Genomic DNA, 12,112 nt, shown 5'->3' with positions numbered 1-12,112 from the left:
CGCCTGGCTGGGCCCAGCGGAGCGGGAGGGACTGAGCCAAGGAGCAAGCGGAGCGGCCGTCGCCCGAGCCGAGCCGCGCCGCACAGCCCGCCCGCCCGCGCTCCAGTCCGCCGTGTTTAGCAGCGGGGCCCAGCATGGTCATGGCGGATGGCCCGAGGCACTTGCAGCGCGGGCCGGTCCGGGTGGGGTTCTACGACATCGAGGGCACGCTGGGCAAGGGCAACTTCGCCGTGGTGAAGCTGGGGCGGCACCGGATCACCAAGACGGAGGTGCGGCCCGGGGCTCAGCGGGAGCGTCCGGGGAGAGGGCTTGGGGAGAGGAGCTGTTTGTACCCAGAGGGGCAGCTGCAGCGGGGCTGGGGGGCACCGGAGAGGCCGGGGTCACCGGCTGGGGCGGGCGTAAGGGCCGGGACTGTGAGGACCCAGGAGGTGCAAGGGGATCGGTGCGCGCCGAGGGGATCGGGGCCCGGTCACCCGCACGCGAGTGTCGTCCGATCGGAAACCCGATCAGCCGGGGCTGTGTCTTCCCTGCGCCGCCCCCGGTGGCCGCACGGAATTTCGTCCCGAGTCTCCCACCCGGGCCGTGACCTGGTCTGTGGCCTCCGCTGGGGAGCCCAAGTTCCGCGTCTTCCCTGCTTTCGACTGGGGGTGGGGTGGGAGGGGAAGTCTCGGTGCTCCCGGGCAGCGCGGCGAGAGTCGCCGCCTGTCCGGTGGAGGGGACCCGACAGCCTGCACCCGGACTCCCGGGACGGGGCGTCGCGCAGCCCGGGTGACCCCGGCGCCCCTCCCAGCCCCGCGGAGAAGGGACCCCGGTGGCCAAGAACGCCCGGACGGCCACTGTCCACTCCTCTCTCGCTCCATTTGCCCGACAGTGACTCTAATTCGATGTCAGGTTAGCTTGATCTCGTGCTGGAGGAATTTCCATCTAATACTCCAGACAATAGGACTGGTTTAAATGGTCTTCTAGGCGTTTGCATACTCGGTGGGCTGGTGTGTCTAGGCTGGGTTGTCCCCTTACCTGGTGTGCGTTCTGGCTGTGAATAGGCGTCCCTTAAGCCACATCTGATTCTGCCTCTCTACTCATAAAGCCCTCAACTGCTTCCTGCGGGTGAATCCAGCATCCCCCACCACCCCACCTCCATTGCACATTCTAATGCACCGCACATATTTTCTCACAAGTCTCTGTTCTTACCTAACCCGCCCCCCTTCCTTCCCCTGCCTCAAGCTGCTTTCCTCGGGGTCTCTATTTTAAGACGTGTAAATTAAATACGTTAGGAAGACGGTAGAAACAAAATCATTCTTTGGAATAAAACCTTGTGTTTTCGCGTACTCTGTACCTTAATGTAGTTGCTCCTAGAGTTTCACCCTTTTTTTCAGTTTGTCTTTTTTTCTTCCAGTTTTCATCCTATTCAGTTTTTCCCCTTCAAAGTACAAATGTAATAGAGTTTGAATATGGAATGAAGTAGACTTTTTTTCCAGAATGGCTGTGGAGGGTGAAGGGCATTTGAAAGCTTGAGTGCTTTTTATTTCTGTTGTTCTTGGAAGTTTTACTTAATCCGAAGGGGTGCATTTCAAAAAAGGGTATATATCTGTGCCAACTTCATATTTGACCTCTGCTGCTGATCCTGAAGCCGTCCAATCTCCCTTTTTTTTTTTAACCTCAGGACCAAGGTCACAAATTTTTCTCTTACAAATTTACCCATGTTAGCAATTTAGGTTAACTTTGTAGTGGTAGATAATGTGTGGCTATAATGAGATTGCTAAATATTTACATAGTTTAATCTCACCCAAGCATTTTTTTAAATGAAGAAACAAACTGTTTCCATTCCTCTGAAGAACACATGGCCTAAATGCAATGCCATTTCAATTTAAATTGTTGAAAAGAAGGCATTTTTGAATGCGTACTTTTATGAGTCCTTGCTAAGTGATCGCCAAAAATCAAACAATTGTGCATTACCTAGAACGTCTACGGAACTTTTGAACTATATTGTTATGTAGTTGAATTTCAAATCTGTCAATTGTTTTTTCTCAGCAGTTCTTATTAGTATTAGTCCCACCATTTAAGAATCAGCTGTTATTTATTAGGTCACCTTTTCCTGATATGGTATCTATCAGTCCCTAATTTGGGACTGATAGGGAGGGATTGCCTTCCTTGAGGTTGACAGCTGAAGCCCTGTCCCTTTCAAACAGATATATCTTGTAGAGCTAGGGGGCACTGTGACGTGGTGTCATGACGGCTCCGAGAGTGAGCTCACTGCATTTGGAATTGAAGACACAGGTCAGATCATGAAAGAGCACTCATCCTAATTGTGTGTAGTAGTATATTGTTATTTAAATTAAAAGCTAAATGTCTAGTACACGGAACACATCTCCCTTCGATTTTAGTGTCCTTAATATATAAAAAGAAACTGAATTTAAGATGGTGGATCTGTAAATTTATGGTAATTTTGGTGTGGTGATTAGAGATTAAAGTTAAGAGGAATTATAGTTAAGATAATTAATGAAAAGTTCCTGTAGCTCTCAAGTACTGTGACGTTAGGCTGTGAATTTCTTTGATAATTTGTAAGAAATTTTTAGCAACAGCATAGGCACAATTGTTTCTTAAAGTATACGATGTTATTAATGAGATTTATTTATCTTCATTTGTAAACTGGGAACATATTTGTGTCTGATAAATACGATGATTATCTCAAGTATTATAAGATAGTTAATGGAAACTTTCAGCTTTTATTTAACATTATCTTAGGTCCTCATTGCTGAATATACCACAGTAATTATAGTGAGGACAGTTAACATGTTATAAAAGGATAGTACCAGCAGAGTATTGTGATTATTCTTACTGACTATGAAAGCTTTTTCCATTATGCTAAGCTTTAACATCAATATAAGTTTGTATGTTTTAAAACTTCCCCCGTGTTTAAACCCAAGGCAAAGTTTCAGGCTTAGTTTAAACATTTATGCGATGAACAGTTGGCCCCTTTTAGTTTTAATTGGCTCTTCTCTGTCTCTTGTTCTGTATCACTCAAAAATGATATATTTCTACAGAGCTTGGGAGATCCAAGACTGCTTGCCTTTTAGGGGAAAAAAATAGAAGAGAAAATAAATATTTATTTAGTTCTATCAAAGAGCTTAACATTGTTTAAGAAATATATTTACATCATCTGAAGCAGGAGTCTTATGTTAGTTCCCCTATGTAGATTTTTCACACAAAAGGGATGACAGGTGGTGGTAGACTCCAGCTTCTTAATATAATACTTCATAAAAGCTTTGTAGTATTGTTTTGTGGTTTATGAATTAAAGTAGCTAATTTTATAAAATTAGCATAATGGGGAGAGAATAATAGCATTTAGGCTGTTAAAACTATTTTAGGCAGTTGTGGTTGCTAGCTTGCTATGCCGTGAATGTCCTTGAGTAGTGTTTTATTAGTAATATACTAGCAAGGAATATTTTCTTTTAATTGTATGACTAGTTTTTTGCTTGTTTCTTTCTTTCTTTTTTTTTTTTTTGTCTGTTAAATAACAACCCAGAAAAGTCATTGTGCCTTTCAATTTTTTGTTTGTTTTCTTACTAGTGAAGAAATAATGTCTCACTATAGAAAAAATATACTGTGCAAAGAAGTACATGTATATTCCTCCACCAGTGGGAATAAATCATTCATATCATTATGGTATATTTCCTTGAGTCTTAAATTTTTAATGCATTTTTTTCCATAGAAGGGATTACATGATATACTTAAAATTGTATCCTTTATTCCACTTATCATTATAGCTTAGGATTTTTATTTTCTGTAACTTTGTAAACCAGTTTTATACTTACTATATACTAAGAGGTAGTATACTTACTACCTCTTAGATGACTCCTGTTTTATTTAATGAGTTCCTTATTGAACATTACATAGTTCCCAGTTTTCATGTACAGTCAATAATTTTCCATGAACATTTTTGTTTTGGTAACTCTGTGGCTGCATTTAAGATTACTTTTAGGGAAGAGGAATTAGGGGTAAATTCCTAGAAGGGAAATTGCCAAATGAGAAGGTATTATTTTTGTCTTCTAGTATATTTTTATTGTCAAGTGTTTCATGTTTGTTATGAAAAAATTTTAAAGTGTAGATAAATGAAAAGCAAAGTGCCACTTCCAGTAGATAACCATCATTAGTTCTTTTCAGATCATCTCTTTGACAGACAGTTGAGTATACTTAGAATGCTTAGCTAAAGAGTCTGTGATTGTGTAGCCGTTGATTTCTTTCAAAGAGATTCTGCAAACTACCTTCTTATAAAGATATGTTGATTGGGCTGACTTAGTGTTAACAGAGCCAGGAATGCTAACTGATAGAAAGGACATCTGAACACTGCTTTCTTCACTAAAAAGCGGTGTTCGTTTTGGGACTTTCATATTTACATGTAATTCCTAAACTAATAACTATCTTAAAATGTTAAAAATTATAGAGCTTTCCAAAATGGCTTAAGTATGAAAAGTGCATTTATTGGGCAAGAATAGAAACAAGAGAAGAGAATATTATACTCCGATTATGATGTTTGTTGGAAAAGACCTTATTTTTTAAATACATTTGAATTTTACATTTTTCATAAATTTTTATAGTCTGTAGAAATTTTTAACTTTTACAGAATTAAATGTATCTGATTTAATCCCATTGAGGGAGATTCTGTCTCCGTATCAGGCAATTAAAAAATAACACATTCATTTGGAAATAACTGACACTGACCTCCATTCTTGGGTGTTCATGGTGACATTTGATTTATGGCCCACTGCTTACTGCATTCATTCCTTGGAGCCAAATGGATTCCAGAAATTTGTTATGATGTTTCTCCCCTCTTTTCCTGCCTCTTCCTCCATATATTTGAAATAAGTTATTTATGTAAAAGTCTCTTTATACAATATATTTATGGAGAATGTTTTTCCACTTTCAAACACTAACAGACCACATATCTAGTTGAAATCGTTAGAAGAATGAAAGATAATTACATTTGGAAATTTCACCAGAAACTTGATTTTTGAAAACATTTAAAAAAACTTAAAACTAGTTAAGCAATGGATCATGGCTTAAACTGAAAAATGATGCCAAAATTGTAGTTCTCCAAAATTTATGCTTCCTACCCCAGCTCCCAAAAGGTATGTGTGTTTATTGTAGACATGGTTGAAAAGCTCAAAGAAAAAAATGAACATCCTAATTCCACCATCCAGACTGAAACAACACTGTTAATACACTACTAGTCCATAGCCTGTAGTTGTAAACATATATTTTACATGTAAGTAATAAAATTGATGTTTTTTATGATTGTTCACTTTATGTGTTGACATTTCTCCATATTTTAAATAGAAAAAACTCTCTAAAGGATGGCTAAATCTTATGTGTCATAGGAACATCTATTCTGCTTAACTGATCTCTTATTGCTGAAATTTAGATTATTTCTCTTTCCTGCTATTTCTCTTATTAAAATAATGTTTAATATAAGGCATTCCATATAGATAAATACATTCTTGTACACCAAATTCTTGGGTCAGGGTGTCCTTACATCCATATCTTATGTCATAAGGAGGTACCAAGTTACTCTCCAGATAAGGAGTACCTATTAATTAATGCTAGGAATAATACTTATTTACCAAGAATATTATTTTTTAAATCTTTCTTAGCTTGAGAGGAAAAATAATGTTTTTGTTTTGGTTTGCATTTCTTTACACAGATTTACATGGCTAACTATTACCATTTCTTTTGTGACATGTTTTTTTATCCTTTGACCCATATTTTAAGTTCTGTTGTTCTTTATTGATTGGTTTAGCATTTTAAATCACTTCTTTTATAGTTTTAAGAATTCTCAGTTCAGTTTTCATGGGCTGTACAGGTATAATGACATTTAGTTTTCCTCCAACCTGTTTTCCTTATCTACCATCATACAAGTTAAATGATATCTGAATGAGGATTTATTATATAAATTCTAATATTTTTTAAAAGTCAGAATTTTAATTGGAAAAAGAATAATTTATCTTAAAGGATAACTAGAGAAGTCTGGTCAGTTTTCCTGCTTTCGGAAACCTTTTACTATAGAACGTTCATACTCCCACTTCAATCAAATAATAAACCGTATTAACGGCCTCTACCTGTGATTTGATGTATTAGCTTAAGAAGTGTGTTTATACTTTTAACTTCTTTTAAGATCTAATTGTATGGTAAAGATCACGCTTTTTGATATTTCAAAAGGACAGTATAGAATTAGTATATAAGTAGTAAATAACACTGAAGCTATTACCTGAGAAAGCAAAGATGGTAATTCCTTTTGATTTGTTACTAGAAGAATAGGTCTTGCTGCATAACATCTTTATAAAGTCACCAAAACCCACTTTGGTATGTGTGATATCTTTAAATGCATGAGCTTAAGGATAAATTCGGCATTATTAAGCTATCAACAGAGGTTAAATTCGGCATTACTAAGCTATCAACAGCAACTGTGCCATGAGTTCAATCCCTGCCAGGGAGCTCCCTTAATAGTGTATTCAGTAGAGCCACCTGTTCTATTCCCCGCTCTCCCTCTGGTGAATCTTCTTCCTACCCCCAGTACTTCAGGCCTAATCCCGAGTTCTTATTTGCATAAAAATTTACTGAAGGGATTTCTTAGGATAATGATTGCATAATTCAAAATTAGAGTGCTTAAACAATATAAAGAATAAAGAAAAGGGAGTCCTTGATTATTATAGAGTCCGTTGCTTGACTTTGTCTTGGCCTTGTAGATTTTGGAAGTAAAAGATAGGATGCAGAGAATAAGTCCTCAGAATTTATACCAAGTTCATTGGTATCTTTTTTTTCTTTTTTAAAGGTTTAAATCTCAGTCATTTCCCTTAAATTTTTTAAAAAGATTTATTTATTTATGTATACAGAACTGGAGTATAGGCCAGAATTACAAGGGTGGTGAGAGGATTCACCAAAGACAGAGCAGAGACCAAACAGGCAGATCACCAAAGTACACTGCTGAGGGGAGCAGCGGGGGAGAAAGAAGTCTGCTGCAGCATATGGGTCACCTCACTGGGGGGTGGGGGTGGGAAGGTGGATAGAACTTGAGTTGAAGTGGCCTTAGGAAAATACCAAAATGCAGGCAAATAAAATTTGTTTTCCAAAAGGCTCCTTTATTCTCGCAGTCCTATTCCTTGAGGTTAGGAATCAGATCTTGTTCACTTTTGTTTCCCAGATATCATTTCATGCACACAATAGGTGCCCAGTACATGTGTAAACAATAAGCTCTTTGAAATGATGAGATGATTGAACTTGGAGTTAGAAACCCCATGTTGTTGTTTTTTGTTTTTTTTTCCCCCCTATTAATTCACTTGTGCTCTTTAACCTTTGTAGATTATGGAACACTTTCTGAACTTCAGTTTTCTCAAACATGGGTATATTGTTCTATTTACTGCACAACATTAAGATACTGATAGATAAAATATATAAGATATCTCACTAAAGTGTTGTGTAGTTGTAAAAGTCATTCTCCTTATCATCATCATTATATTTGCAGACTAGGAAGAGTCTGTTGTCAAATTACCTGGAAGCATTCAGCAGAGACTGCTAAACGATTCCCCAAACTCCACTGTTTCCACCTCTTCCCTAACCTATGACTACACTATTTCTTGGCCTCCCTTGTATTAGATACGGTCATATCTCTGAGTTCTCCAATAGATAGAATAGAAATAATATGTGCCACTCCCTGGCCTAATCTATAAGACTTCTCAGGACGGCCCCTCCAGGCTTTTCTTCTCTGGCCACCTTCAGGGTAGTCATGCCAGCCATTGCGAAGGTAGTAAAGCCGCCATGAAACTCTTATGCTTCCCTGGAAGAGGGCCATCTGCCAACTTTACCCATCCATATCTACGCATGAGCTATAAAGAAGCTTCTGTTACATTTAAATAATTTTGGATTCTGCTTGTTAAAGCACTTGCACAGGCCCTAACTATTATAAGGAACATGCTAACGTGTTCTTTCCTTTTAGTGCTTTAGTTTTTCATAACCCTCATAACAAATATGGACTATGACACATATGCATAATGATATATATATACACTTGTGTTGTATATATCTGTGTATAATATGTATTTGTGTTTATGTGCACATTTACATAGATATGTACATTTATATTTTTAATATATATATATAAAATTTGTGACCCAAGAAAAAATTGAGGAATTGCATTTTGCCATGAGATATTTTTTGAGAAAAGGTTTATAGTTTTTTATTATGAAAGTTTAATTAGATTACATATTTTTCACTTTTTCATTATTTAAGGCCAAAGTTCCAAAAGGATGTAAGAGAAATATTTCTTAGTGATATATTACTTTTATTGCTATTTAGTATCCAAACCTTTTCTTTAACATTAAATATGATATTCAAGGTATTACATAGAATAAAATTTTTGTAAATGGTGGGACTCATGCTAAGATTTTAAAAACCATGATTATTTTCTCTCCAGTTCTTTTCTATTAATTTGATGGATAGGGTCCGTTTTTTGGATCAGGAAGTCTTTGTTGGGGGAAGGGTGCCGGTATCTTGCTACACTACAGAAGTTGTAGGATAAGGCCCTTTCTTCAAAATGTGTGATACTCCATTTTTTCTTTCTAAGGAATATTGAAGAAATTTAAGTATACACCTACCTTTTTATCTGACATCTGTTACCTAAAGTGATTGACCGTAATGTATGTATTCTATCACAGTTTTAACTGGGCAAGTTGGGTATCTCTTTAAGTGTGTTTAGGTTGGAGATGGTTCAATAATGTCTCTCATAGCAAGTGCACTATTGATCTACTTACTTGCCTAAGTTTTACATCTTTTGCTTGCTATAATATTTTAATTATGAAAGTCAATAAAACACCACCAGACATTATGAAAATACTGCAAAATCTATGTACTTTGCTGCCCAGAGGAAGAGCAGCTACCCCCTTTCTTAGACAACAAATTTAATTTTACTCATATATATTTAGTAATTTGATTTCCCCTTGAAAGTTTGGGTCCTTTTGTCAGCTACAATTAATTCAAATCAGGAAACAAGCTGTGGACAGCTAATTATTATACAACTAGGGGAGGGTAAGAAGGAAATTTTATGGTAGAGAGAAAAAAGTAGAGAACAGAGCAGCTGTGAGGAAAACAGTGGTTCCCAGTTACCTGAAAATTTTTATTTAAATTTGAATACTGTATTTCCAAATAGACAGGTACCAATTTAAAAAAAAATCATTTCTTTTTCATGATTGGAAAAATATGTATCTTTATTTCTGATTACCTAGTTATTCATCTTCAAATTGTTAACATAGTTAGGTCTAGTTATATGAGGAAGAGGCCACATTTTTAAAAGATCAGTTCCTTAAAGTTTTGGTATAATTGTGAACATTTGAATTTTTGAACTTTTTGCTTTTACTCCTTTTTCATGTGCTTTTTAAAGCTTTGTATTCACCCTTTTTTCCCAGAAAGGTATGTCTATATTTCTTGGAGCCTATCACTTGCTTTTCTAGGAAAAAATCCTGTTACAGTACAATTGAAATTGTTTTCCACTTCACTGATCATTTGTTTGTAGGTATTGTGTGGTAGCATGATAAACAGTTGAAACCACTGAGATTTTATTTCTTTGGTTTTTAAATGGCATAAAAAGACATAACAGTAGTCATGAAAGAAGAACTTTTTATTAAAGTAACTTTGCAGTATGAATAGTAACTGGCATTACCACAGGTATCCAAGGCCAAGTTTCAGGTTACATTTTAAGATTCTTAACTGGAAAATGTTAACTATTATATACTAATTATATTTATTTGTATCTGGGATGCAGGTGGCAATAAAAATAATAGACAAATCTCAGCTGGATGCAGTGAACCTTGAGAAAATCTACCGAGAAGTACAGATAATGAAACTCTTAGACCACCCTCACATAATCAAGCTTTATCAGGTATGCTTTACTTAACCTGCCCTCCATGCTTCTCTGGTGTCTGCTTTACACCATCAGTTTTCTCTCTTTTTTTTTTAATTCAAAAAAAGGATACTTAATATGTCTTTAGTCTACTGAATACATCCATGTTTCTACATTTAAATAAAAATCGAATAATCAGAAAACGATTGGTAACTTTTAAGTAGTCTTAAGTTTGGTAGTCATTAAAATGTTGGCAGTTACTCATTATTGGTCATACCCTCAATGAGGAAATCCTAGTCCTGCTTCTTTAAAAAATAAACCATTTCTGGCCCTCCCTGGTGGCGCAGCAGGTTAAAGCACTGCACTGAGAAGCTAAAGCCACTTCCGCATGAGTTCGATTCCTGCCTGCCCCGGAGGTGACCACATGGCGTGGCAGACCTCTCCTGACCCGCCCGCTGCTCCCCTCAGCAGTGTACTTCGTCGATCTGCCTGTTCTACTCCCCACTCTCTCTCTGGTGAAGCCTCTCACCGTCCCTGAGCCTCTGGCCTGTACCCCAGTTCTGTGTGTACAAATAAATAAATCTTTAAAAAAATAATAAAAAAATAAACCATTTCTGTCTTATGAAATACAAAGGTTAGAGTAGTATGTTACTGTGATATTTAGAGCCAAGTCTTATATTTTGTTTGGGTTATTTTGTCAAAGAAAGCAAATGAGCTATTTTTGAAAAAATCAACTTTATTAAGATGTAATTTTTGTAAAATGATCTCCACCCATTTCAAGTACAAGCCATGTTTTTAACAGGAAGATTTTCTCAGATTTTTAAATGTAATTCATGTCTAAAAGTTATAATTTTGTATAAAACTTTACTTCTTTACATTTCTGTTCATTAATATGTAGAACCTTTAAATTGGAGAACTATTTTTAAGCTATTGCAGTATGCTTTCTATGACTTTGATCTCCAAAGTGTGATGTGTGTGCCCTGGTATGCCAGACTCCGCCTGTACTGGCTTGTGAAAAAGAACTGCTGAATTTTCAGAGGTTTTACCAGCCAATTAATATCATGTTAGTAGCTCAAAAATCAGTGACAGTGATAGGCGTCTTTGTACCACAGAAATCCATTGACAGTGTTGAACCATTTTTTCCCCTGAGAGATCAAGTAGCACTAACACTAGATAGGTTCTTGCACAAGTGTCCCTTGGGAGATCATAAGGAAATAATAGAATTATATTAGAAAATTCAATTTATGTTCATTTCTTATTCATGAAATTTCTAATGTACGGAATATACGTACACAGTGGGACAAGTGTGCAATTGTGTCTCTGTGTTTGTATGTACATAGAAACGTGTGTGTGTGTGTGTGTGCGTACAAGTACATGCATATATATCCACATGACTCATGCATTTGACTCAAGAACATTTTATTTGTAGAGATATGCAGTTTAAAAGGTGTGCAGCATTGGAGACCATTTGAATTACCAGAGTGAGAGAGTGTAGAATGCCATTCAAAACAATTCCTAAAACTCTAAAACCTCGTAGGGCCTCTTTGGTCAAATTTGTATCAGTGAATTTCTCTGTAAAACTTTTTCTTTTTTAATTCTCAAAGAGGACACTTAATAAGAAATTAAGCACATCCTTAGAAGCCTCTGATGAACCATAAACCAAACTGAGGTTAAAAGTTCTATTAGTCAGGCCCTCCCTGGTGGCGCAGTGGCTTAAAACGCAGCACTATGAAGCTATCCGTGGCCACTGCAGCTCAAGTTCGATCCTCGGCCAGGGAGGTGACCCATATGGCATAGCAGACTGTTCTTGTCCCACCCTCTGCTCCCCTCAGCAGTGTATTTTAGTACATCTGCCTATTCTGCTCCCCACTCTGTCCCTGGTGAATCTTCTCACCCTCCTACCTCTGGCCTATCCTCCTGTACCCTAGTTCTTGTATGCATAAATAAATAAATCTTTAAAATGAAATAAAATAATCTTTCATTTTATGAGTGAAGAAATTAAGCAGTGTGAATTTAGGTTCACATAGCTAAATCTGGGTCTGAGTCTCTTACTACCTAGAATGAAATCTCCGGCCTATACTACAGTTCTTGTATGTATAAAATAAATCTTTAAAAAAAAAGCTCCATTGGCCCTCCCTGGTGGCACAGCGGGTTAAAGCACAGCACTGAGAATCTAAAGCCGCTTCCGCATGAGTTCGATTCCTGCCTGCCCCGGAGGTGACC

The 12,112-nt window shown here is 37.4% G+C and overlaps 1 protein-coding gene across 2 annotated transcripts in view; it reads left to right on the top strand.

Moving 5' to 3' along the window:
* Window positions 1-12,112, top strand: part of SIK2 (salt-inducible kinase 2) — a 93,518-nt gene continuing 81,406 nt past the window's right edge. Inside the window, exons 1-2 of one of the 2 annotated variants that reach the window (XM_004689277.2) lie at window positions 1-269; window positions 9,812-9,928. In XM_004689277.2, the coding sequence (XP_004689334.1) occupies window positions 135-269; window positions 9,812-9,928 (252 nt within the window). In that variant the 5' untranslated portion in view covers window positions 1-134. The remainder of the gene's footprint in view (window positions 270-9,811; window positions 9,929-12,112) is intronic. The other variant, XM_012729586.1, reaches the window with a different exon arrangement.

The sequence above is a fragment of the Condylura cristata genome, unplaced genomic scaffold (assembly GCF_000260355.1).
Source record: "Condylura cristata isolate star-nosed mole 26May11 unplaced genomic scaffold, ConCri1.0 scaffold00025, whole genome shotgun sequence".
NCBI classification, from domain to species: domain Eukaryota; kingdom Metazoa; phylum Chordata; class Mammalia; order Eulipotyphla; family Talpidae; genus Condylura; species Condylura cristata.
The sequence above is the reverse complement of the archived record's forward strand: the minus strand, read 5'-3'. Positions and strand labels throughout refer to the sequence as shown.